This window comes from Oryza brachyantha, chromosome 2, assembly GCF_000231095.2.
Source record: "Oryza brachyantha chromosome 2, ObraRS2, whole genome shotgun sequence".
In the NCBI taxonomy this organism is placed as follows: Eukaryota; Viridiplantae; Streptophyta; class Magnoliopsida; order Poales; family Poaceae; genus Oryza; species Oryza brachyantha.
Genome location: NC_023164.2, coordinates 23,210,133 through 23,236,432, shown reverse-complemented (window position 1 = coordinate 23,236,432; position 26,300 = coordinate 23,210,133). Strand labels below are relative to the sequence as shown.

Sequence of the window (26,300 nt, the reverse complement as noted above, 5' to 3'; positions counted from 1 at the left end):
ATAATTAATCAACAAATTGAGTTGAAAGTTTTGAATTCTAGTTGCGAGTTCTAAATGTAGGGTTGAAAAATTCAACATAATTCGAAGTTTGAAGATTTTAGTTGAAATCGAAAGTTTCAAATTATTGATAGAAAGTTTACTGCAATTGTTCAAAATGTGATTTGAAAGTTTTGAAAATTTGATTTGAAAGTTTCAAATGAAAGTTAAGAATTTTAAATTTGGAATCGGAAATTTGAAATTAGGCCTTTTTTAGTTCCCAATTTTTTTCCAAAAACATCACATCAAATCTTTGGACATCTAAATAAAGCATTAAACATAGATAAACCAAAAAACTAATTGCACAGTTACGGAAGAAATCTTAAGACGAATCTTTTGAGCCTAATTAGAAAGTGATTAGTCATAAGTGCTACAGTAACTAACATGTGCTAATGACGGATTAATTAGGCTCAAAAAATTCGTCTAGTGGTTTTCAGCCGGAATCTGAAATTTGTTTTATAATTAGACTACGTTTAATACTTCAAATATGTATTCGAAAACTTATGCGATGTTTTTGCAAAAATTTTTTGCAAACTAATCACCACCTTAGAGTTAAAAATTTTGATTTAGAGTTGAACGTTTATATTTGTAATTGAAAGTTTGGGTTCACGTACGTGGGGCCAAGCTCAGACTCGAAAACTGCATGCCACGGGCGCGCTCTAACTAACGATAGGGGCTATGTCTCAGGTTGAAATTGTTTAAACATGATCACAGATAATGTACTATCTTTTTTTTATAAATAGCACTGTTAACTTTTTTATATATTTTTTATCATTCTTCTTATTAAAAAATATAACTATAATTTTTCTCGCTAAAATGTTCTAATTATTAACGTTATTGTAAACAAAACCTATATTTTTTTAATATATTTTGCATAATTATTTAAGAAACGAATGGTCAAACATACACGTAAACGCTACCTATGTTATTTATTAAAATCTGAATGAAATAACTTTTAAAACCATATATATTGGTGATTTCTTGACGTTTTGGTTGATATGTAATGCTACGAATAAAATTTCTTTTTATTGTCCTAAAATTATGTAGGACAGAAGAGGGATACTTCACTTATACTTATAAATTAAAATTTTGAATTGATTATATGATTTTTTTATCATAACTTATTTTCAGACTTTTAGATCACTAACAACGTGTATATAAAATATTTATTTACAAATTATCCTTTTATTTGTAAATATGCTGTCTCTTTTTTATTAGAAAACCAAAAGAGGGCCTTTTAATGTATTATAGATACGGGTCCACTTGACAGGGCAACACAGTCCGTTCTAACATGAAAGCGACGCGACGCGCGTCACGCGCTCGCCCCGCCCCGCCCCGCCGGCGACTGCCCTGTCGCAGACGCAGGGTCGCCGAGCAAGCGTTGATCCGCTCAAACCTCCGGCGAGGCGAGGCCAGGAAAAGCAAAGCCGGCGACGTTTTCAAACGCGGCGCCAAGCGAAGGGGGAGTGAGGACCGGACGGACGCCCCCGGCCCCGGCCCCGGCCCCGGCCCCGACCCGATGCGATGCACGCGCCGTGGCCACCACCACCACCTGGTTACGTACAGCGAGCCGGTCCACCGATCCCGAGGCGCTCCCAAGGCCACCACCAACCCCGTCGCGCGGTCTACTGCCACCACCACGACCCGGTCGCCTCCTCCGCGCCGTTTAAATACGCAGCTCACTGCCCCGCACGCTTCATCCACCGATCTCTCTGTCTCTCGATTCCAAGCAACACCACCAGGTCCACCACCACCACCAGCAGCAGCAGCTAAGATCGCCTACACAAAAGAAACCACCGGAGTTCTCCAGCGGCGCCCCGTCGATCAAGAATTCAAGACTCGAGGAGGCATCGGCCGCATCCCTGCGACGAATCACTACCGGCGGCAACCGGCGTTCGGCGAGAAGAAGAGAGAGTGACGACAATGTCGGGGTGGTTCGACGGCAAGGCTCGCGGCGCTGCAACGCCGGCGAAGACGGCGGCGGTGTCGCAGTCGCACCCCCGCTACGTGCCCAAGAGGGGCGTCGTGCTGAAGAGCGTGCTGGGCTCGTTCCTCTGCTGCTTCCGCTCCGCCAAGACCCGGCCTTTGCCGCGGTCAGGCTCGCCGGCCTACCGGTGAAACCCAAGCCCGCCGGTGCCGGTGCCGGAGCCTTGGTTTTCCCGCGACATGGAGCTTCACATCACACGAGCATACCGCGAGTACTTGTTCTTGTGATTGTTACCTTGCCTTCTTGGCAGGCCGTGATTTCTCTGTGTTCCTGAAGGCCTTCTCGCATTTTCTGAAACCTGAAGTCAGCTTCAGGTGCTCTGTTCTACTCCTATTAAAATGTGGAGAATGAAAAGATGCAAACGATGAGCTGTGCGTTTCGAATTGAATTATGGTTCAGTTCTGCCTTTCTGAATAGCCGTAGAAGCAGTCAGCTATGTAGAATTGTTTGCGACTTTAATAAAACAGAAAAGGACTAACATAGGAGTATAGGACAAAAACAAATTATGGGGGAAAAGTCAGCAGTCTTGGTCAGCTTTTAGACTTGACTTTTCCATACTTTGTTTAGTTCTTGCTCTGTTGCAAACTTGCAATGGTTGGTTGGTGGTCGGATACTCGGATCTGCAACTGCAGGCAGTGGCTTCAACTAAATTGATTAGTAGTACTACCCTTGTTTTTTTTCCCCTGAAAAGGAATCATTAGTATTTGGTACAATAGCCAAACTGTGTACAGTGTTGCATCATAAAGGAACTTGATTACTTCTGGTCAACATATCTGAACATTGACCAAGGTCCGCATCTACTCGACTTGTCATTAACGTTCCTAAATTTTTTTTCCAAAAACATCACATCGTATTTTTGACATCTAAATAAATCATTAAACATAGATGAACCAAAAAACTAATTGCACAGTTATGTAAGAAATCTTGAGACGAATCTTTTGAGCCTAATTAGTCCATGATTAGCCATAAGTGCTACAGTAACCAACATGTGCTAATGACGGATTAATTAGGCTCAAAAGATTCGTCTCGCGGTTTCTAGGCTAGCCGTAAAATTCGTTTTTTCATTCGTGTCCAAAAACCTCTTCCGACATCCGGTCAAACATTTAACATGACACTTCTTCCAAAATTTTCTCAATCTAAACACCGTCTTAACATCAATTTCATCTTACTGTACACATGAGAAAATTCTCGATTACGAAGAAGAATAGTGCTGTCGTGTTCATTTTTTAGGGTGATTGTATAAAACTTTTATATATATATTCTTATCGATTTAAAAGCCAATGCTGAAAAATATACTTTAGTAAAACCTCAAAATTAACTTTAAATTTAAAATTAAAAAATTAAATTTTTTTATTCGTAAGCATAAGCTAAAAAATAGGGGTGGAGTAGAAGCGAAAATTTTGGCTTTCAAAGTCTAATAGAATCTTGTTTCCTGGGTAAGAGCATCCCTAACAGCTCACCTATCTCATCCTCTATCCTGAAAATAAGGATGAAGACTACAAATTAAGCTCTAACATAACGGCTATCATATCATCTATTTTTAGATGTCATCCATATTTGGAGAGAGAACCTTTATATTTAAATGATCTCTCTCCATCCTCCAAAGAGATATAGAGGATGTCATATAGATGAGCAGGTAGAGTACAAAGAGATATGAAGGACGAAACTGTTTTAGATGATCATCCAAATAAAGATATGAATGACTAAATTTTGATAAGCTGTTGGGATGCTCTAAGCCAGCCTATATATAAGTAAGTAGGGCTGAAGACAATTTCAGCCTCATCCTTTTCCTTTTGCATATGTTTATTAGCCAAAATTTAAAATTTCAATTCTAAGTTGATTTTGGGATTTTTTCCATCGCAATTTATTTTCTAACCAATGCTTTTAGATCTGTATGAACATGTATATAAAAGTTTTATTTTCAAATTACTGCTCATGTGCAAATATGCCACCCCTTTGTTCGTTAGTTTTTCAATCTTCTTCCTTCTATGCTTAGAGTAACTGGAAATGGCCTCCTTGATCAATAAGAAAGCGCGTTCCATTCCTTTTACTCAGACAAGTGATTTTGATGGATATCATCAGAATTTGAAGAATATTCGTCAAACATCCGAATGTAAAGCATGCCATTTCAATCTTATGAACGAGGGAGTGTGACTGTTGTATCACATTTAAAGCTTGTTCTGAGTACTTATGCTGTACTGTAAGAGCTATTACCGTGTATACTCAATTACTCATATGAAAGTTCATCCAAACCGGTGGTATTTGACCACCTAATTAACTTGTCTCTGAACAAATTTATCAAATTCAAATATCTGTTCAATGAGCTTTTCTGGAGTACTCCATCTTACCTCTAGAGAGGCACGAATCATCATCAAATCTCAGCCGTCGATTTCTTTATGATTTATTATCGCAATAGGAAATAGTACCTTTTTGCAAAAAAAATATTTATCAAACAAGGAAAGTAGGTATCGTCCTTCCTAAATCCTAACTTAACATGCAAGCATTGCATGGTTGCATTAACCAACGTTTGAGACCTTTCAAACTTTAAAAATTCAAAAAAAATAATATTACAAACATATGTATAATCCACAAAAATATTTTTGAAATGAATGTAATTCTAAGTCATAGATTATTGCCATGTGAAAGTATTGAGAGCAAATATACTAAAAATGTACAATTTATTTGATTCATTTCCCATAAGAATTTGGAAGTGAAAAAATAGGAACAAAATTCAAACTATTTATAATTTTACTGAATCTTTTATGCGTGAACAAAATTGAAAAAGGAAATTTAAATTATCTTAAAGTTTTCGTTACAAACTGAAAGCAACATGAGAAATAACATATGATTATACTGGCAGTTAAAATTTTGGCTAAAATTTAAATATGTTTAGTATATTTATTCAATGTATCAATTGTGATTTTTTGTACATGCAAGGAAAACATTGATTCTTTCCTTATTTCGTTGTGGTAATTAATAATAACAATAATTATTTGTAGTATATGACGTCCTACCTCTCAAGAGGTGAGAGGAATATAAATCAATGTGTCATGGACTCGTAATGTCTTGGTGTACTGTAAAAAGTCCCTGCTCAGTACATTCTGCAACACTTTCTTACCATCCTTGTCTTCTAGGTTGTGTTAGTTTGTTTGGTCGTTAACCGGTACGTAAAATGTAACAATTTTCTATAGATTTTCTTTTGCAAAAACAAATCATTTAATAGGTTAGGAGAGATAATATAGGCTGTGAAGTGGGGGGGGGGGGGGGGGGGGGGGGGCAAAGAACGGGGCCTCGGTCGATTCAGAACGAAGAAAACCTGCGACTGAGATGAACATGGACAATAACTGATTTTGCCTGCATAAGACAGGATTCGCCAGCTCGAGTTTTGTGAGAGAAATAGAAGTCAAGGTCAGGTTTTCAGACTGACCTAGTGGTTGTCCCGGGTCTGCAATTATTCAGGATTAGTTGGCTCGATCAGAGCCATTCATTTTTTTCTTCGGAGCATTGACCCTGACCCGAAGTCAACCTACCAAATGTTTCCTCACCCTGGTCACTGCCCTCAACTTCAGTATACTATACTGGACATACAATTACTAGTACTAGCACTACATTTCACACACTGAAAAAAATGTTTTGATAACTTAAATCCTAGAGAACACGAGTGGAATAGAATCTTTTTTCCTCCCTTTTTTTATGACCTCCTGAGCATCCCATTCCAGAATTCCAGTGATGTTTTTGCCCTCGTCCTTACATTCTTATCTTTTTCACTTTTTCTTACATTTATAAGAAAAAATCTTAATTTTTAATCTTAATTTTATAATTAATTTTAGGAGTTTTTTAATCGTAGTTTATTTTTTATCTGTTGCTTTTAGATCAGTTAAAAACACATATATAAAAAAGTTATATTCAAAAAATATTTTTCGTTTACAAATATGATACAGGACTTTCTCAGATAAAAAGCCAAACATCCTCAGATTCTCAGTGTTATTCTTTCCCTCCTGCCGTCTGCACCATCATTTCCATGCAAAATCTGCTCGGTGGCAGCACTCATTGCCGTTTGCCGATGGCAAAACGAACAGAAAGGCATCACCTGGCAAAAGACCAGCCGCCCTTCTCATGCCAGCTAGAAGCTCGCTACCAATCAAGCTGGTCCTTGCCCGACCGTGTTTGCGGCGAGCTCAGGCACTATATTCCGTTCACCGACTCCCACAACACTGCTCATGCAGATGTGAGATGCCCGGCCCCTCTCTCAATCCACCAAGACGAAGCAAAAAAAGGCGATGGATTTTGATGGTGCGTGCAGCAGCAAGGGCGGCGTCTTTTAACCCGCAAACCGGAGGCCGGGGCGCGCGGGGCCCCGTGCGGGTGCGGCGGCGACACATGGCCGCCGGCCACTCGTCGTTCCTTGCAAACGGAAGCCACCCCACGAAAAGTTCAGATAATCAGACGCTTCCACCTCCACGTACTGGGCTTCTCATCAGCTCGCTTACGCTCTGACGCGCCGTCGCTGTCTCGCGCCACTTCCGCTCCAGTTCCCGCCCTCTTCCCCATCCTTTCCTTGGCTCTCCCCTATGTGGAGTGGGAGGGAGTGGCTAGTATAAAAGGCAGTTCGAGGTTGGCATGTCCGTTTGTACGCTATACCAAATCTGATATCAGCTCAGCCTCACCTGTACCTATGGGAGGCGGCGGCGGCGCGTGGGCTGGCGGCGGCGGGATGCAGGAGCCGCCTCGGCCGGGAGTCCACCCTCGCTACATCCCGAAGAGGGGCTCGGTGCTGAAGGGGATCGTTCGCCGCATGCTTGGACTCTTCGTCTTCTTCCTCCCGCAGGGCGGAGGCGGAGGCGGAGCAGCGGTGAACGACGGCGGCGGCGGCGGGGGGCGCGTGCGCCCGGTGGGTGATGGCGCCAAGCAGGGGAAGTAGGTGGGGATTCGCGCACGATGTCGATCGTTGGATCGGGTTATTGCGGTTCTTCTTTTTATCTGGACCGTCCGTTAGATAATACCACGGTGATTTAAATAAAACGGTTACTCCACTACGGAGTAAGTATGCTTTCCCTCGTATGATTGCAGGGATTCATGTTACAGTCTTTACAGATTTGCCGCATGTGCACGATCTTTTTTTTTTGGATCAACATGTGTACGATATTCCAGTTGTTTTTTTGTTTTTGCATTTTTCACTGTTTGTTCTTGCAGATGAATTTTACAGGCGTCTATGAACAGACAATCGTTTCTAGTTCATCAACTCAAGTTATAATATCATTCTCCGTCTGTTTTGTATTACATGATGTTTTAACCTATTTTAAGTGGAACTTGTTTAACGTTAACCAAGTTTTGAAAAATGAATATTACAATGTTTTCAACATAAATTAAATATTCTATAAAAACATAGTAATGTTGTATTTAATGAAACAAATTTGCTATCATAGATGTTGCTGTATTTTTTTCTATAAATTCGGTCAATTTAACTTTAGAAAAAAACAAAATGTCATATAATATAAATAAAACGGAGTGAATTTCATTAACATCCTCACAGTAGCTTACAAAAATACAAGTAGAACAGTTGCACTGTGGTTACTAGCATCCATATCTGCAACTGCATGCTCCTCAAAAAAATAATTTTTTGTTGAAAATTGCTACGCGTACAACTCAACTGCATGCTCCTCAGAGGAACATTTTTTTGTTCATATGGTGAGGATATGAACAATTACACTGTAAAAGGAGGATTGCATAAGAGATAAACTACCCAGCCAACGAATGGCACAATATCCTTCCATTGCCCTATCTATCAAAGATTGCATGCTATCTCCGTTTCTTTGTTTCCGTGACTAAAATATTAGTGGTCAGTTCCATGGCTGCAATAGCCAATGGCATGCCCGCACTGCACATCAACAGGCGGAACTTGGCAAGCCATTATCTATTTCTCAGGCTTCCAGGATTTGGGCACTGCAGTTCTCAGCTTATAATTGGCCCTGTGGATGCTGCAGTGGAGAAAACAAGATCAGAACATTTTTCAGCACAGGCCACACGTGACTAAGAAAAATAATACTGGCAGCTCCCAAGAATACTACAACATGGCGATGAAACGAATGAATTTCCAGTTTACATCAACATCTGCACGAGCCAACCTTTGATATAACTATACTGTGTCACACCAAATTATACACTATGAGCTATTTTAACCTTACTGAATATCCCTTTATATGCCTATATCAATACAGAAGTTCCGCAATGTCAGCTGAGTCATTTGCAAAAGTTACCTGTCAAAGATGTCTCCACCAGTAAGAAGTTTCTGTCAAGCAATAGCGCTGTAATCTGCTAGAATTGATTAGCTTTAACTTTCTTGTACCTCTTTGGAAAAAGTTCATCGCCCTCAAGAACAACTTCTTGATGCATTTGTTCCCATATTGCTCCAAACTGGCCATGAAATTTATCCTGAAACCACGCTTTGATCTCAGGATAAAGAAAATCTGGATTAACTTTCCACTTATCTCTTAGTGCTGTCCGGCTATCTATTAACTTTGAACCTATCTTCATCCTGTTAAGAAGATCCCCAACTCTTCTTTGGCTAACAGGTCCCAGGAGAACAGATGGTGACAGTGCCAGGAACTTCTGAATGACCTTAAGACATGGCAAGACATCTCCTTTAAGCAAAGCACATGCAAATACCTGCAATCGACTGGTGTCATCTTTTATAGGTAGACTATGCAACGGAAGCTGCCAATTATGTCGAGAAAAGATGGGGCTAACGTAACAGTAGACTTGATCCTTTTGAGGATCGTAATAAGGTTTTGGATCTTCCAATGGTGCAGAGAAGGTACAAAGAGAACTAGCATATTTCAAAATCCATCCTGGCTTGACACCGGTTACACCATGCATGTATGATCTCTTTGTATGAACTAGTTCCGAGTAAACTACAAATTCTGGTGCGATTTGGGCAACATAAGATGATCGGTGTAGATATACTGTATCATTGAGAGCACAAGACTGATAATGAACAGCCCGAACCTTTCTATCATCTTTAGATGATCCAGAAAAGGCACGAATCCTCTTTGCAACCCTATCAGCCCACCCAGCACATATTCCTTGTCCTAGAAGCTCCTCTTCATTCAATTGCATTGGTTTTTTATCAGACTCATACCTCCAGGCCTCTTCTACATCTTCAAAACCCCCAAGTTTCCAAGAAAATTCTTCACAAGATTTGCTATGGTGAAATATTAATCGAAGAAGTTGCTTCCTCAATTTTGACATTTCTTCCATTGTTTTGAGATGAAGTGAGTTGACTCTGCAAAATTCCACTGGGCTTTCTGACAATTCAAACAACTGCAAGGCACGGGAAATGGTTAAAGCATCACTGCTAGGATTGGAAAATTTTGCATGGGCCTCTCTAACCATTGCTTTGAGCTTCTTCTGTCTCTTCCTTTCCTGTTGATCCTTATCTTCGGATTCAGGGTTATCTTTTGATTCACCACTAAATTCATTCTGCATGAGAAAAGGATTTGTAAAACTCAAAGCAGATGCAGCAGCTGCTGCATATCCCAATATGAAATTAGATCTGGAAAAGCCTTGCTGACTTTTCAAAATTTTAATTATGGTCAGAAGAAGGCGAGAATGTCGTGGGCTCATGGGGTATTGTGCCATAGCCCTCCCCATTGGTGTAAGTGTGCCCTTGCTATCAAGCGCTTCCAATACTTCCAAGCAACGCTCAGCTTCAACCAAACTTTCCTTGTCAGGAGGTGTAGGGAAAGGAAAGTTTGCCACCTGTAATTATCATGAATTACATAAAAACGGAGAAAAGAAAGATCAATAATTCAAAAGAACATATAGTCTGATAATGATGAGTAATCTACAAACACATTACCTTATTAATATCCATAAACTTGAGCATAAGCACAACACCATCGACTGGAATTTTCTTAATCTCAGGCTCAGAGAACTCAGGAAATAATTCATCTTTACCATATGCTGCAGCCGAGTAGAGACGATAACAGTGCCCAGGCCCTGTTCTTCCAGCTCTCCCAGAACGCTGGGATGCAGATGCCTTGCTTATCCACTGGATTTCATAAGTTGCCATCCCAGTAGCATGGTTGTAGTTCTTAACTTTTTGTTTCCCAGTATCAACTACATATTTTATGCCAGGAATTGTTAAAGAGGTTTCTGCAACATTTGTTGCAACAACAACTAATCTTTCACCGTCAGGAATATCCTGAAACACTCGAAGCTGCTGTGAAGCTGGTAACATTGCATAAAGTGGTAACACACGAAGTTTACCAAGTGAAACAGGCCTAGGTTCTGTGCATTTACTAAAAGGAGCATGAATTGACTCTTCTAAAATTGCAGAATCACTTGGTATATCGATGCTTTCTGGTTCTCCTGACACTCTTGATATAGCCTTAAATGATGCCTTCAATACAGATGAACCCTCAGCACCTTTCAAAAATGCTAATACTGGCCCATCCTCTTCTGTGGTCTCATAAGAAACAGAATCATCATCCTCACTGTCGGTATCCATCTCAGGTTCCATTTCAATATCAGAAGAATCTACACTTGGCCCAGCATTACTCTCATCTTCATCGTATGAGCAAAACATGTCATCTTGGTGATCAGACTCATCTATATCAATATCATATGCTTCACTGATCTCCCTCTCGTCTACTTCTGGGCTCAAACCATTCCCATCTCCCTCAACATTTTCAGTCTTCTTGTCAGTTTGCTGCTTGGATGCTCTTTGCAATTTCTTACACAAGTAATCGACTTCTCGTTGCCCAGTAACAAACACAAGAATTCCACCTGGTGGAAGTCTCTTGTGGATGGACATAACCTTTTTATAAGCTTGCCCTAAATAATCGTCATGTGTACTCTTTGAGAAGTGAACTGTTACTGGGAATTGCCGTACAGGTACCTTTATAGCTGGTGGGATCACATCAAACAATCTTCTGTTTGAAATAAAGTCCTTCAATTGCAAGGTAGCACTCATTAGCACCACTTTCAACTGACTAATCTTTTCTTCTGGATCAATGCTCAAACCACAATGTATTTTTTCCTGTTGCTCTATGTACAAAGACTGCCAATGTGCATAAATGTTAAGAATGGTTAATTTCTTTTCTTTCATTCAAATGAAAACAATGAAAAGTCAAGTTTCAACCTTGCGGATCTTTATAATTCTGGATAGCATCCCAATAAGTATATCTGTGTTCAAGCTCCTTTCATGCGCCTCATCCAAGATGATTACAGAATAGCGCTTCAGCAGAAAGTCACTCTGCATAGGATTAGTAAACCATGTGTTTAGCAGGACTGATTTGTGTCTAAAACAACTTCAAATTAAAAGGACAATAAATACAGATATTTCAGGACGATCAATCAAGTATGCAATTATGAAAGACAATTGATTGAGTGCTTATAGAAAAATATGGATGGAGATTAATCAAGTGATCAAACTGAAGCTGATAGGAAATTAAACCTTATTAGGGCAGTTATTCTGTACAGGGAACAAGGGAGACTTGCGGCATCGGTAATTATGAACTTGAATGTTTTCCCTTAGGTGCCTTTTCTAATCATGTTTAACTGTTTATCATTTTTTTTCACAAGTTATCATGGTAACTAATAAATCGAGTGAAGAAAAAAATGTCTCTTGAATAAATAGATAAGATAGAAGTAGCCGAGACAAGTAATCAGATAACAACCTGGACCTCTCGAAGCAAAATGCCGTCCGTCATAAACTTGATCGAGCATTTACTTCCTACCATTTTATCATGCCTAACCTGAAAACCGACCTCCTTTCCTAGCTTAAGACCTAGCTCATAGGACACCCTCCTAGCTGTGGCAAGTACAGCTACACGTCGTGGTTGAGTGATACCAATTATTCCTTTTCTGTCAGCCCGATTACTTGTGCCAAAGCCAGCTTCATACAAGAACTGCAGATAGCAAGAAGCATAATGATCAATGAATACAACTATACAAGCAGATGGTAACTGAAGCACTCAGTTTGAAATGTTTAAGAAGCATCACGTTTGTGTACGCACGTACCTGTGGAACTTGAGTAGTTTTACCACAGCCTGTTTCTCCACATAAAATTACCACAGAATTTTCATAGATAGCTTCCATCATTTCCTGCTCCATCATTATTATTGGGAGATCCCTCCTTGTTTTCTCAACGTCATGTGGCCTTGACACAGGTACAACAATTGGAGGATTGAAGCACTCTTGTACAATACACTCTTCATGTCCTGGCTCTTTATCCTAACAAAAACATGATTACAATAACTCTGAAATGAGTCAACAATAGCTTCTGACTGCAATACCGCTTAAGGAAAATATTCTATAAAAATCATCTGGAAATTGATGAGCAGGTGAAAATAAACATAGTACAGTTGTAGACGAATCACCTGCACATCTATCTCTTTACCAGAATAACTTGGAATAGATGATTGAATTATCTGATTTGCCAACATGTTCGGAACATCATCAGCAACTTCAGTTTTTGGTTCTTGATTGCTCAGTCCAACATCCGTAATCAGTTTGCATTTCACAGGATTCGTTGCATCACTATTTATGTCATTTTTACACTGCCTGAGAGTATCCTCACTTTTTGCTGAATCAACAAACTTCTGCGGGGAAATTTCCTCTGAGGACTCACTGTTTTCAGGAACTATTTTATCGCCGTCTTTCTTGAATAGAGAGAGTTCTTCAGGGACATCGAAACCAGCCTTGGAGAACTGCACGGCACGCCTACGTCTTTCTTTCAAAGTCTCAGCCTGCAGGAGAATAGAAGTCTATGAAAGCCTTATCTTGTACATTGAGGAAAGAAAAAATCTGAGAATTATGGATATATCTACTATACTTGTCCAATACTCCCCGAAGCATGCAGCAGAGAATATGCATCATCTGAAATCTTGTGCTTCCTGTCGTGCAGGAACACCATCAGAATATATATCAGCCGGGACAGAATAAGTGGCGACTAAAATAACATACCGTAAAATCTCAATGCTTTTAGCTTGCAGCAGCTTCTTTTGCTTTTCCTCCTGGAAAATAATGACACCCGCATTGGTATAAACAACACTAGGTCCAATGATCAACAAAAGGAATGCCAGGGAAGGAGGCGCACCTCCAATTTCTGCAACTTTTTTAGCTTAGTCTTACTCATTTTCGGGTCTTCCTTGATTTTCTTACCATCCTGGCAATTCAGGTCAAATAAGCCATACATCACACCCTACCAGTAGGCGCAAATAAAACAGCAGTACCTTGGCTTTCCCTTGAGCCTTGTTCTTCCTCTTGCACGGCAAAATCAACGCATTGCTGTCCTCCATGCTCGAACTACACAGGAATCAAAGCAGAAAACCTCACAACAGATGCAGACAAGGGACATCCGAACCCGGGAGACCGGGAAATTCACCACTCACCATGTACCTGTACTCGCCGACGTCGAGTTGCCGAGGAATCAACCCGGCGATGCTGGAGCTCGTGGAGAGGTCAGACACTTCCCCTCCCTCCCCCCCTCCTCGAGGGCCGACTCGCCGGAGCCAACCGGCGTGCCGGAGGAGAGAGAAGCCGGGGTGCGCCGCCGCCGCCGCCGAGCCAGCCGCAATCAACTGGGTGATGGAAGCGATGCAAGAGCGGCAATGGACGGCGGCGATGAACCGAATCAAAGAGTTGCGGAGTTGGAGTCAGTTGGGGATCCCGTTTGGGCCGGGCTTATTTGTGACGGATCGTGGGCCGAATAGGAAGGCCCACAAAAGCCCACGACGTTTTCGTCATTTCCCCACTCGTTCGTTCTTCTCCCGACTACCGGAACAGGCGACGACTACTGCCTCCTCCACTCGTCCAGATCGCCGCCGCCGCCATGGGGGGCGGTTCCGTGGCGTCCCTCATCTTGGCCATCGCCTGCGTCTTCCAAGCCTTCTTCCCTCCCGTAGCCTCCGGTGAGTTGGTCCTCGATCGACCATCGCGCAATCTATCGCATCGTTTTCTCTGGTGGAGGGGGAAAAAAAAACCACGGAATCGAGATGGTTTCATGCTTCGTTGGATGCTTTCTTTTATGCGATGAGTTTCTAGGGTGAACTTTGTAGGGGCTAGGTCTCAGCGTGGCGTTGTGGTGAATTATGTAGTGGACTGCTAAACCTAGTTAGCTCTAAAGCTCTGGGAGAAACACCTCCTTTGCTGTGCTGATGGTGATAGGCCTCTAGTTGTGCTCGTGGAGTTTGCTAGTATCTCATTCTAGGAAGTTGTGCGGTTGCTAGAAAGGTATTGTGATGTCTTGTGTAAGTGCGTGCGAGTTCAGTTAGAATTATGGGATCATGATGCTATTAACTGTCTTGCAAAACGGGGGCACAGTTTTGCAAAACAAAGTGAAGATATCCCAATTTATGACTGCTGTATAACAGTGATGTACAATGACTGAAGGACCCTCTTGCTTTTCTGTTTTTAAGGAGATGCTGCAACATTGGAGTCAGTTCCAGATCTTGTGAAGGCAATGTACATAAACGTTGAAAGCTTCCCTTGTGTGAGGCTGTTGAATCACTCTGGTCAAATCGGTTGTTCTAGTGAGTCTCTGGTTTACTCTTATTTTGTATGCTTAAATTAAGATGGCTGTCATTTTTAGCCAATTCTGCCTTGTTGAGAGTAGATGGTTACTGGGGTCTATCATTATTATGTAATCAGATCCTGGGCATGACAAGATTATTGCACCGATTGTGAGATTGAGAAACAGAAATGATCAGTTGGTTCAGCCATCGGCGGTTCTTCTTCCCTTAGATCAGATGACAGATTTCTTTCTGAGGTATAATTGCTCAGATAGTCAAAATCTCAACATTGATGTTACATGTGGATGTCTTTCAAAGCTCTGTTACCCTTGAGGTGCTAAGAGATGAGAATGTTTGCTACATTGTTCATTCTTGTGCAGGGTATCCAATGATCCAGAACTTTATCATAAGATAGCTGGCGTACTAGTTGAGGCAAATGGCGCGGATAGCGTGCTAGGTCTGTTGATTTTGTTTTGTATCTATTCTATTGCCTCTTGAACCCAAGAATAATGTATTGTTTCTGCCTTTGTAGAGTTTTCACCAGATAGAAAATTTCCACAACAAGCTTTTGCACCGTACTCAAATCTCAGCCACCATTGGAATCCCGCGGTAAGTTATGGTGTTGATTCAAGTGGTACCACCCTATCGAGAGACAAACATGTTCAGGTGATCACATGCATGCATTGAATATGACTGTTACCCTGACATTTTCTTTTTTAGGGATCAGGTATTATGTGGAACAAATATGATTTTCCTGTGTTTCTTCTCTCAGAGGAGAGCACACAGACTCTGCAAAAGGTAATCTGTATTTCTAATAGTTTGCAATTCTTCTTACGAACTCCAGCTACACAATTCAATGGCTCTAAAAAGAGATTAATCAATAACAGCTTGCTGACAAGAATGAGAAGACTCCCAATGGATATCTAGCAAATGTTGCAGAATTCGACCTTGTTATGCAGGTTTTGTTTTTTATCTCTGTGTTTTTTGCACATCTTTATCTGTAATGGAATTATGTCTTTGATCAAATGGATTATGTTTCTCGTAATTGACATGAACTTTAGACAACAAAAGCTGGAACACATGATTCAGAGTCTTGCCTAAGAGAGCAGTCATGTTTGCCTTTAGGAGGACAGAGGTGACCACTTCTTTTCTTGTGTAGGCATTTTGCTCTTCTGTTTTGGAAAGTTATGGATATATTTAAGTTCCAGGATGTGTTGTGGTAGTTACTGCCTTGCCAACCGAGTGTTATTGTCTTGTGTTAACTAGTTTTTGTTTCAACTTTTGATTCTCATGTTTGAAGGGCAGTGTATGGACATCGTTGCCACCAATCAGCAATTCATCTAAAAAGCATCAGAAACCAATAATAATGGTAACTGCATCCCAAGACTCTGGATCATTCTTTCGGGACCGTAGTCTTGGTGCTGATTCTCCCATATCTGTAAGTTCCTACTAATTTGTGAGTATGCTAATTGCATCTTACATTTTTGTATTATAAAATAATTATGGAGTAATGCACAGGGATTGATTGCCTTGCTCACTGCTGTTGATGCTCTCTCTCACCTTCATGATATGAGTAATCTTAAGAAACAGGTATCTTATTACTAACAGAGATTCTTCTGTGAGTTGTGCGCATGTTACTGCATTGTGTTATTTTACATCTGTTAGAGCAGTGTTGCAGGTTTCTCTTGCTACTTTGTGTTTCTTTTGTACAACGTGATACTCATTTGGAACTTGCAGCCCTTGACATATCAATCAATGTCCTTCAATATGGATATTCATATCTGGTTTAGCTTAGATTTGTAGCGATTGATTCCTAAATTGACATGTTCTTATTCTCACATCATACCACATGCAATGCAGCTTGTTTTTGCTGTTTTCAATGGTGAAGCCTGGGGTTATCTTGGTAGCCGGAAATTCTTACAGGAATTAGATCAAGGAGCTGATTCTGTTAATGGCATTAGCAGCTTATTGATTGACCAGGTGAGTGCTTGATAAGATGACTCTGGCAATTGCAGCACCAAGTTATTTGCGAATGCTTTCAAGCATATAGAAGTTATCCTTGGATATGCCTTGCTTCAGGGTATTGTACTTCTGCAATTTTTTAGGCCGTGAACTTAAAGAATTTAAACCTGTGAAATTTCCCATATAGCCCTGAGTCTTCAAGTGATACATACTACACAGTTCCATAACGTAATTATATGATTATTTAGGCAAGTATCTGTTTTGCATAATTCCATAACTTCATTATATGATATTTTAGCAAGTGCTTTGGACATGATTCAGGTATTGGAGATTGGTTCCGTTGGCAAGGCTGTAAGTCAGGGATATCCACTATTTTATGCTCATGCTGCAGGGGTAAGTACTCTTTTATCTGTGGTTATTTCCAAAGCTTGTTCTTGGCGACTGCAATTGTGCATTATTCGAAATGATTTTTGTCGGTTCCTGTTAGTGTGATAATGGTAGGTACCCCAGTCGCTATAGACTTTTTAGTTATTGAAGATTGGTAAACAGATTGTTAATTTAGGTAGGGAAGACGTGGCCTGGGGACATCCATATGTACAGTCTAGGTTTTAGTGTTGCATTTAGAATATTCTTTTTTTTGGCCAAATATCTCAGCGAACTATTATGTATCATGACTTAATACGACAATAATTTCTTGTGAAGAGATGTATAATATTTGTTTTTTTTAATTCTTGAGTAAAGCATATTGGGAATCCAAAAAATTGCTGTACATTGGAAAGTAAAACACAACACTGTATACATTTTCCTGTAATAGTCATATTTACCTTCTGCTTTTACAGAATTCGCCAATTTCAAAGAAAATGATAGATGTGCTCCAAAGTGCCAGTGAATCACTTGGTTCTGATAATGTTCAAGTAAAACCAGCAGCTTCATCAAATCCTGGTGTCCCACCATCTTCATTAATGTCGTTCATAGGAAAGGTAAAAAAACACTTGTTTTTAATCAAATATCTATAAACATAACCATTTGCTTGATAGTACTGTGCTCAATATGCAATGCATTATTAAGTAATTTCATCCTTTTTGCATTATAAGCATTGACATTTCCAAAAGTATTTCTCTTTGAAGTCTGAGTGCAATGTCCTGTTCACCCATCAATAATGCAGAATGCATCAACGTCTGGACTTGTCTTGGAGGATTTTGATTCCCAATTTTCCAATAGATTTTATCACAGCACTTTGGATGGCCCTGGTAAGTTCACCATGCAGATATCTGATTATTTATTTTGTAAAAAATCTGAATTAAACCCATAATCCATTCTTTTGCAGCAAACATCAATTCTTCATCAATAGCAGCTGCTGCTGCTTTGATTGCGAGATCATTATACATTCTTGCTAGCGCAGACTTGCCCATTGATCTCATCACACTGAACTCTATTAGAGTGAATGTTTCAATGGTCGAAGAATTGATTGAATGTCTACTGAAATGTGATCCTGGTCTTTCTTGCGGAATTGTGAAGAGCTTCATTTCTCCAAGCAACTCATGTCCAAGTCATTATGTTGGTGTTTTTCAGGATTTGCCTGCTGGCACACAGTTTCCTTCATATGCAGATGATATCTCTCGGTTTATATGGAACTTCTTGGCAGACAGAACTTCTAGTTTGGCAAGTAACAGTAGCTCTTGTACTGGACAGTGCCGTGATGAAGGTGAAATATGTGTAGGGGCAGAAGTGGAGGGTGGAGGCAGATGCGTTGTATCTACAACTAGGTATCTTCTTTTCTTTGACTCACACTCCCCTTTTAGAACAGGGAAATCAAATCCCTACTGTGTGTTACTTATTTGGGTTTAAAAATGTTTACTAAATAGTATATAAGCGTATGCTGGAGCATCCACAGATAGTTTTTGTATAGAAAGAAATAAATTTCCTGACACCAAATGTATTTTTGACTCCACTCTTTTTGTGTTGATTAACTAACTTGTACTGGATTTTGTTATCATGCTTATATTTTTGTGGTGATAAGCTGCTCTTGTACTCTTTATTTCTATTTGGAGATTTACTGATTGCTTTCATAACTTTCTTGACTACGTAGGTATGTTCCTGCTTATTCAACACGGCTGAAGTTTGAAGACAATATATGGCACGTTCTCCCCGTAAACTCTTCTGACCCTCTTAGTGCTGCTGACCCTGTGTGGACTGAAAGCTTCTGGAATACAATTGGCCTCAGGGTATATGCGGTGCAAACTACAGCTTACGACTGGCTTGTCCTTCTGATCGGGATCATTATCACTGGAGCATCCTACCTTGCGGTGATCGTTGGCAGATCATACATTTCAAAGATCATAAAGCGGGACTGAACATTATCCATTTCTTCCACTATTTCTGAGACCTGGGGCCATCAGAACCCACCACCAAAGCCAACTCTGCAAGTTGCTCTGGGAATTTTGAGAGTTGGAACAGAACTAATTGTCTAACCCCATGAATCTTAGCTGCGATGTGTAGAGGATTCGTAAAACTTCAGAAGTCATGTGGAGCCTTCCAGCTAAAAAGAGGCGTGATCCTACATGATAATAGTACATGACACCGACCTACAGGCTGTTGTGATTTGTACTGATGTTCCTGGATCTGCTTCGCTGATTTGCTTCTCATTGGTACGTAGGTAGATGGATGGATGCTGCTGGGAGGAATGGAGGATGTATGCTGCCGACAAGTGCTGCTTATACACGTCTCTCCATTACAGATTTCCTACTGTGTTGGGACCAGTAGAGTATTGTTGGTTTACGAAACCTTATCTCGGAAGGATAAATCAAGTCAAGAGCTATCCCTATACTACACCGACGCTCAAATTCACCATGTGCAACAACATGCTGTTTGTTCATACACTCCAATTAGATCCTCTATTTTATATGCGTTCGCCTAGAGATTGGTGGTTTCCTTTTTTTTTCTGCGCATGCGCTCGAGTTTAGTGTAATTAGTACATTAATTTGTAAATCGCTTGTTTTGGTGAACAAAATTATTTAGTGCGTGCAGACGAAAGCCAAAAGAACTACTAATTTCACTAAATTAAACGTTGGTATGGATCTCAAGATAATGTCATACCTATGTACACTCGAACAAATATAGATCAAGTTATTTTATGTACTATACACACTCGAACAAATATAGATCAAGTTATTTTATGTACTATATAGAGTATGAAATAAATATAAAATAAATGCAAGGTACAGACGAAGGTGATTTGCACATATGACCTTTCACATCATAATATATGCATGTGATATTCTAATCAACTCTAGCTTATCATGATTAACGCAATATGTTGTTTTGGAGCATGATTTTGCCACAATATATAGGGGTTGATTGTTATGGCGTTTCACAGGAAAAAATTCAAACAGTATATTTGCAAATAGAAAATAATTTATGAATAAAAATTTTATATATATATTCTTATCGATCAAAAACCAAGGTTAGAAAATAAACTTTGATAAAAAAAAATTCTAAAATCAACTTTAAATTTAATGTTAAAAATATAAATTTTACTTTATAAACATAGTTTTAGACCTTTACTTGTAATAAATAAGTTTGTGCATCATAACGAGTGCCTGAGTGGTATGAGTGACGTACTCCGTTAAACTGTACCCACTAAAGTTTGTACTGCTTACTCTTTGCCCTTTTTAGATCCTACATGATCTCACCCTAGGTATTAGTGACTGAATGGTTAAATCATCAGGTTAATACTAGTAGTAGTAAGTTCTTTGGACAAATCAAGGTGTCCCAGCCTCCGAGAGGGATGAACCAACGTCAACTTACGAATAAAAAAGAAAAGAAGGGACGGATCGGCGATTCCGCCATGTGCGACAGGTCGGGACAACGGAACCATCGGCGATCGGGCGTGACGTGTTCGCCGCAAAAACTAATAACTCTAAAATCATGGTGCTGATCCCGGCGTGACGTATTTGGCAGCTAAAAGAATTCCGCGATCAGGATTAGGAGTACCAAACGACAATTAGCTACCGTGGAGAATCTCTGTGCACTGTTTGCAAGTGTTAACGTCGTTTCTCCTTAGCACGCCAAGCTTTCCGGTTCCTGCTAAAATTTGACAACCTTCCTGGACAACAGGTACCAGCGATTACCCCCAGGTACACGGCACTGTATAAAACTACTCTCTAGTATGTTTATTTTCTGAAATTAAATTTGTCACAAAACAATAATTGTTCCATCGATCGTCCCATATTTAAATCTCTATCATTTTTTCAGAACCTGTCTCTCATTTCTGACCTCCTTATTTAATGAATGATATCTAAGTAATTTCTTCTCATAACTAATTTATCTCTGCTGGGATAGAAATACACTGCATTTGAATGGAGGGATGTCCCACCGCGAGACTGCTCGTCTTTGGCACATCCCTTCTTCAAATACTTTTTTCTTATAAACAATTTATTTTATCTATAATCCAATTATATTATTATATTTGTTATAGTTAAATCTTTACACATATGATCTATCTATTACCCTTGAAATTCTCACGTGAATCGGAGAAACAAATAAACAGACGGATCATATGGATCCAGATGACAGTTGAATAGATTGATTAACACAGTTATATATAAAATACAATTATATCTATAAAAAAATATAAGTTAATAGTTGTATATATACTTCAAAAGTAATAAAATCTAAACGTTATATTGAAATCCAAACTTTATAGAAGTCAAGAGTTATATATAAAATCCAAATATATTTCTACATATCCTACATACGGTGGCATTTATATGGAAATATTTTTTTGTTATATATTAAAATTAACTTGCACGACAATGCTTTAGTTCTCACACAAATATACTACTCATATGCTTTAATTTTGGGACGAAGGAGTTATAGTTTATTTTGATAAGCTTATTTTGAAACGGAGTAAGTAGATGTTTCAATCATTGAATTTGATGTTCACGTCATGCTCCAATGCATATTAACGATAGTCTGAAACAACTTGCGTGTTTGTTTGCATGATTGTTCTCGATAATGTAGGGTGACAGCTAGGATAATTGACTTCTGACAGCCAACTTTCTTACGATGCTTGCTTTCAGATTTAGATGCCTTATAGTAAAAATTTATGATTTTATTTTAAGAAATCTAATCCAATTAGATATAACATTTGGAACTCTTTTTTTTTAAATGGAGTTGACACTTTTGTTCTGAAGTTAGACGGAGTGTTGGAACGCTACCATCCAATCGATAATCACATTTTACGAACAGATAATCTCGTGACTAATTCAATAACTCAAAATGACCGCTATAAAAGGCGGCGTGCCTTTCATCCTCATCCGTGATACCACCGAAGATTCTTATCGATTGAAAAAGAAAAAAAAAATCGGAGAAAAGGATAGAGAGGGAAAGCAACCAGCAATGGAGTCGCTGACTCTCCGGGCATCGCCGTCGACGGCCGCGCCGCTGTGTGGCGTCCCCGGACGGCGGCACGCGGCGGTGTCCGTCCGCGCCTCCGCCGGCTCCTCCGGCGCCGGCGAGCCGGACCTGTCCGTGCGCGTGAACGGGCTGAAGATGCCCAACCCGTTCGTGATCGGGTCGGGGCCCCCCGGGACCAACTACACCGTCATGAAGCGCGCCTTCGACGAGGGATGGGGCGGTGTCATCGCCAAAACCGTAATCCTTTCGACCCTCGCAAGCAATCATCCTGGATGGATGGATGGTTCATGAATCTGTAGCTGTCGTATTTCTGCTCTGAATTTCCGTCGACATAGCGCAAGGATCTCTGTGCTGTAGCTCGTAGATTTAGAGTGATGAGGATAGAGTTCGTTTTGCTTATCAACGCGGGCGCCTTTTGGCCGTATGATTCCGATCTGGGTTGGGTGTGGAGTGGGGGCCAATTCAAGCTAGTACTTGAAAATGGTAGCGCCTAAGATGATGTCGGGAAAGGTGGCGGTGTGTGTTTGCTATTCTGGTAGAGACAAAAAAATCGAATCATGAAGCCGTGGATATCTGCTGATTACGTTAGATTTGCTGGTGGATCGTGCCTAGACGAGAATTGTGATAGATTAATGGGTGCCGAGATGAGAATTCGGATAGGATTTTTTTTTCGCATGTTCTAGGAGAATTCGACCTAGTATGTACTTGCGTTCATTCGGAGTGACTACTGACAGACGCTTGTTTGAACATGAGATGGCCTAATTTTTGTGAGCTGAGCATTGCGTCCTCAGTTTTAAACATGAGAAATGGGCTTTAATTTCGCTTTTCCCAGTCTGCATTAGCCATTTGCAATCATCACTTTTGCCTTTTCACATACGCATTGCTTGTTCCACTCTGCATAGTGCCTTTGCAGTCATCACTTTCAACTATTGCTTCCAACAGTTGAATCATCAAGTATGTCACTAATTGTTGGTATGAATGGTAGGTATCCTTGGATGCTGGAAAAGTTATCAACGTAACGCCTCGCTATGCCCGGCTTAGGGCAGATCCTAATGGATCTACTAAGAGTCCTATCATTGGATGGGAGAATATTGAACTTATCAGTGATCGGCCTCTGGAAACCATGCTGAATGAATTCAAGCAACTGAAGAAAGAGTATCCTGACAGGATACTCATTGGCTCAATAATGGAGGAGTACAACAAATCTGCATGGCATGAGCTCATTGAACGTGTTGAAGAGAGCGGAGTGGTAACCTTCCCTATGTGTATTTTGGTGCATTCTTGGTCAAAATTATCATGTTGGAGTGTTAAATGATCTGTTTTTATCAGGATGCTCTTGAGATTAATTTCTCATGCCCACATGGCATGCCAGAGCGAAAAATGGGTGCTGCCGTGGGGCAAGACTGTGCCTTGTTAGAGGAGGTCTGTGGCTGGATAAATGAGAAGGCTACAGTGCCTGTTTGGGCAAAGATGACTCCTAACATTACAGACATTACGCAGGTTAGTTAAACATATACATCTTCGCAGCACCTAGTGATGTCCTAAATTAGTTTTTACCCACCTAGTTTTCACATTGTTTTGGACATCTCTCAAAGCCCTAGCATCACCATCCATGGGACTCTTATTTTAATGTTTAAACATTAGAATGCCAAGAACTAGTTCCCCTTACGGTTCAGCATTTTCATTTCTTACCATTGTGCAGCCTGCAAGAATTTCTCTCAAGTCAGGATGTGAAGGAGTTTCTGCTATTAACACAATCATGAGTGTGATGGGAATTAACCTCAAAACTTTGCGACCAGAACCTTGTGTGGAGGGGTTAGATTCAATTCCCCGATTTTTTTCGAGCATGTTTATTTACTGTTCCCAATTTGAAAAACCCCATTTGGTTACACAGTTATTCCACACATGGAGGCTATTCTGCGCGAGCCGTGCACCCTATAGCACTTGCAAAAGTCATGAAGATAGCAAAGATGATGAAAGAAGAATTTGCTGATGGACAGTCACTCTCTGCTATTGGAGGTGTTGAGACTGGCAATGATGCTGCTGAGTTTATTCTACTTGGTGCAGATACAGTACAGGTGAGCTTTAACATAACACAAACCAGCATGTTTCTAATCTGGCAGCGTATGTGGCTCTACCCTTAACCATGTAGTAGTGAGATCATAATGTGTTCTGCTTTCATTGAGTTGATGCTGAATTATATTCTGGATTTTTTTTTCAGGAAACATTCTTGCAATTAGTTGGTTAGTTCCATGCTTATCTTGAAAAGCATAAAACCGAGACTTGACTAATGGGTATTTATTGCAGGTTTGCACAGGTGTGATGATGCATGGTTATGGCCTTGTAAAGAAGCTTTGTGCAGAGTTGCAGGATTTTATGAGACAGCATAACTTTTCATCCATTGAAGATTTCCGGGGGTATGTTGTCACCACTTCCCTTATTCTGACTCCTGTTGATTTGGTGTTGCAAAGCATCGGAGAAACAGGATCGACACAGATGCTCCCTATCTATCGTAATCTTTTGGTCGGCTGTGTTGCCTGACCCAGCCAAAAAAAGAAGCATTGGAGAAATTACCTTAATTTTGAGTACTGTCCTACGTTATTCTGTCTACTAATCACCGTATTGGTACTAAGCATAACAAATGAGCTTAACAAGAACAAAGAATCATTAACATGAAACTTCCCGTCTAAAAAAGACACGCTCAGGAGGGTTGCATGTCTTCGTGCAATTTTATTTTCCACATGTTACCAAGTAGAAGGAATGATTATCAAAGAGAAACACTCCCTTGTTAAAAACATATATTATGGAGTGGGGTGAAGCCGGTTAGGTAATAATTGAAGGCAGACTTACAAGTTGTTAGCCGTGGTCATTATTATTGGCTTGAACCTTTATGACATGTATAGGCAACCCCTCCAATGGACCCTGCCTTGCACGCCAGACCCTACTCTATGTGAATGGTGTAGATTAAAGTCTTGTGTGCCTTGTGATGATTAATTCTTTGTCACTTTGACCTTGTTTTACTCATTCTCATGGAAGCTTCTCAGGTATTGTTAGTTCAGTACTTTACCCACTTGTGTAAAACACTAGGGCCACCTCTTTTCAAGTTGTCGAAAAGCATACTGTTGTTCTCTATTGAACCAAATGTGTTTTTTTTTTCTTTTGGTCACAAATTACCACTAACCTTGCTCTTCTCGTCATGTCATTCCAGGGCCTCTCTTCCGTATTTCACCACGCACACCGATTTGGTACATCGGCAACAAGAGGCCATCAAGCAGAGGAAGGCCATTAGGAAGGGCCTGGAATCAGACAAGGACTGGACCGGTGATGGATTCGTCAAGGAAACAGAAAGCATGGTGTCCAACTGATTCTACTCTGAACTCACACCACCCCTTCCATCATACTTCCAACTTGTGATTAAACAGGGACCATTTCAACCCAAAACAGCAGAAACTTTTGCATCATCTTATTCAAATAAAAGCATACAAATTACTTCCATTATGCTGGCCTGTGTTTGTCCATTGGCGTACCAAGCATGCAATCCTAATCTCTGCACTGAGTCATAGACGTTGGGTCCTGAATCTAGACCGGGTCAGGTGTTCAGAGGTCGTTTTCAGCACTCGATGGTTTGTAGCAAACATGTCGTGATCACATAATGTGCCATGTGAACATAATTCAGGATCACTGAGCTTTGGGATTTCTGGACTTGAACTTGTAAAGCCTCGAGACTTCAAGTTCCTGCTGGAGCGTGTGCATAAGCAAAGCGAGGGAATGATGGCATCAGCATCTAGTCAGATTCAGCCGTACATGTCTTTATCCTATCCCTCCACACCTACCGTTTTGTCTCTGAGATGCATGCTACGATTATCCGGGGTACACACTGACCAGACATCCTGGGATGGAAAGGAACTTAAGCTTACCATTATAACTGCATTTTGGTCTGTCTGACAGAGTGACAGGGGAAGTTCAGAAGCCAAATGAACCTGAATCCAGTATAAGTTATCCACTATTCAATTATTCCAGAACATGATTTCTTTTTATTACATCAAAGACGCATGCGCACACCCCACACCTAGATGTGGTAATGGGTTCAGCTGTTTTTTCATACAAAAATTTAATGGTACGGATTTAAAATGCAGTGAGCTAAAAATTTATAGACTTTTTATTTAAAAACTTTTAAGGATAAAGTAGGGTTGTGAAAGGGCCGAGAGACTTGGTTCATTACCACACCACTACGCACACTACTCACACATAGACACAATTTCTCTGACGTAAAGACAAGATAGACGTTGTCGCTGACATATTGGTTCCAACCATCTATGGGCCCATGTATTAGCCCCGGTCCGTTCAACTTTTACGTTAGAGGATCTCGTTCCCTTACACAT

The 26,300-nt window shown here is 40.4% G+C and overlaps 3 protein-coding genes across 6 annotated transcripts; 2 read left to right on the top strand and 1 right to left on the bottom strand.

The window, feature by feature from the left end:
* Positions 1–7,525: 7,525 nt before the first annotated feature.
* Positions 7,526–13,488, bottom strand: LOC102715453 (ATP-dependent RNA helicase DEAH13). Of its 2 annotated transcripts, none has more exons than XM_006647796.2 (12): positions 13,420–13,488; positions 13,261–13,333; positions 13,125–13,193; positions 12,992–13,041; positions 12,861–12,921; positions 12,406–12,774; positions 12,047–12,259; positions 11,704–11,934; positions 11,166–11,279; positions 9,882–11,084; positions 8,281–9,781; positions 7,526–8,001 (listed from the first exon to the last, which is right to left on the bottom strand). In XM_006647796.2, the coding sequence occupies exons 2-11, from the start codon at positions 13,324–13,326 to the stop codon at positions 8,339–8,341; spliced, it is 3,819 nt and encodes a 1,272-aa protein (XP_006647859.1). In that variant the 5' UTR covers positions 13,327–13,333; positions 13,420–13,488; the 3' UTR covers positions 7,526–8,001; positions 8,281–8,338. The 2 variants fall into 2 exon arrangements, with proteins under 2 accessions (XP_006647859.1, XP_015689549.1); XM_015834063.1 differs by having other exon boundaries at positions 13,427–13,482.
* A 323-nt stretch (positions 13,489–13,811) lies between these two features.
* On the top strand, positions 13,812–19,684 carry LOC102715090 (nicastrin). 3 transcript variants are annotated; one of them, XR_423191.3, is made up of 17 exons: positions 13,816–13,938; positions 14,446–14,559; positions 14,678–14,795; positions 14,919–14,995; positions 15,071–15,147; positions 15,259–15,336; positions 15,426–15,497; positions 15,600–15,673; positions 15,844–15,976; positions 16,057–16,128; positions 16,399–16,518; positions 16,822–16,893; positions 17,340–17,480; positions 17,666–17,750; positions 17,828–18,266; positions 18,590–19,070; positions 19,157–19,684. XR_423191.3 is itself a non-coding variant. In XM_006647795.3 (16 exons), exons 1-16 carry the CDS (start codon positions 13,860–13,862, stop codon positions 18,852–18,854), a joined length of 2,016 nt encoding a protein of 671 aa, XP_006647858.2. In that variant the 5' UTR covers positions 13,812–13,859; the 3' UTR covers positions 18,855–19,684. The 3 variants fall into 3 exon arrangements, 2 of the variants coding, with proteins under 2 accessions (XP_006647858.2, XP_015689580.2); XM_006647795.3 differs by having other exon boundaries at positions 13,812–13,938; positions 18,590–19,684; XM_015834094.2 differs by having other exon boundaries at positions 13,819–13,938; positions 14,449–14,559; positions 18,590–19,684.
* A 2,134-nt stretch (positions 19,685–21,818) lies between these two features.
* LOC102714808 (dihydropyrimidine dehydrogenase (NADP(+)), chloroplastic) lies at positions 21,819–25,413 on the top strand. Its single transcript, XM_006647794.3, has 7 exons — positions 21,819–22,155; positions 22,904–23,167; positions 23,248–23,418; positions 23,621–23,733; positions 23,813–23,996; positions 24,226–24,335; positions 25,127–25,413. The coding sequence occupies exons 1-7, from the start codon at positions 21,901–21,903 to the stop codon at positions 25,281–25,283; spliced, it is 1,254 nt and encodes a 417-aa protein (XP_006647857.1). The 5' UTR covers positions 21,819–21,900; the 3' UTR covers positions 25,284–25,413.
* The last annotated feature ends 887 nt before the right edge of the window (positions 25,414–26,300 follow it).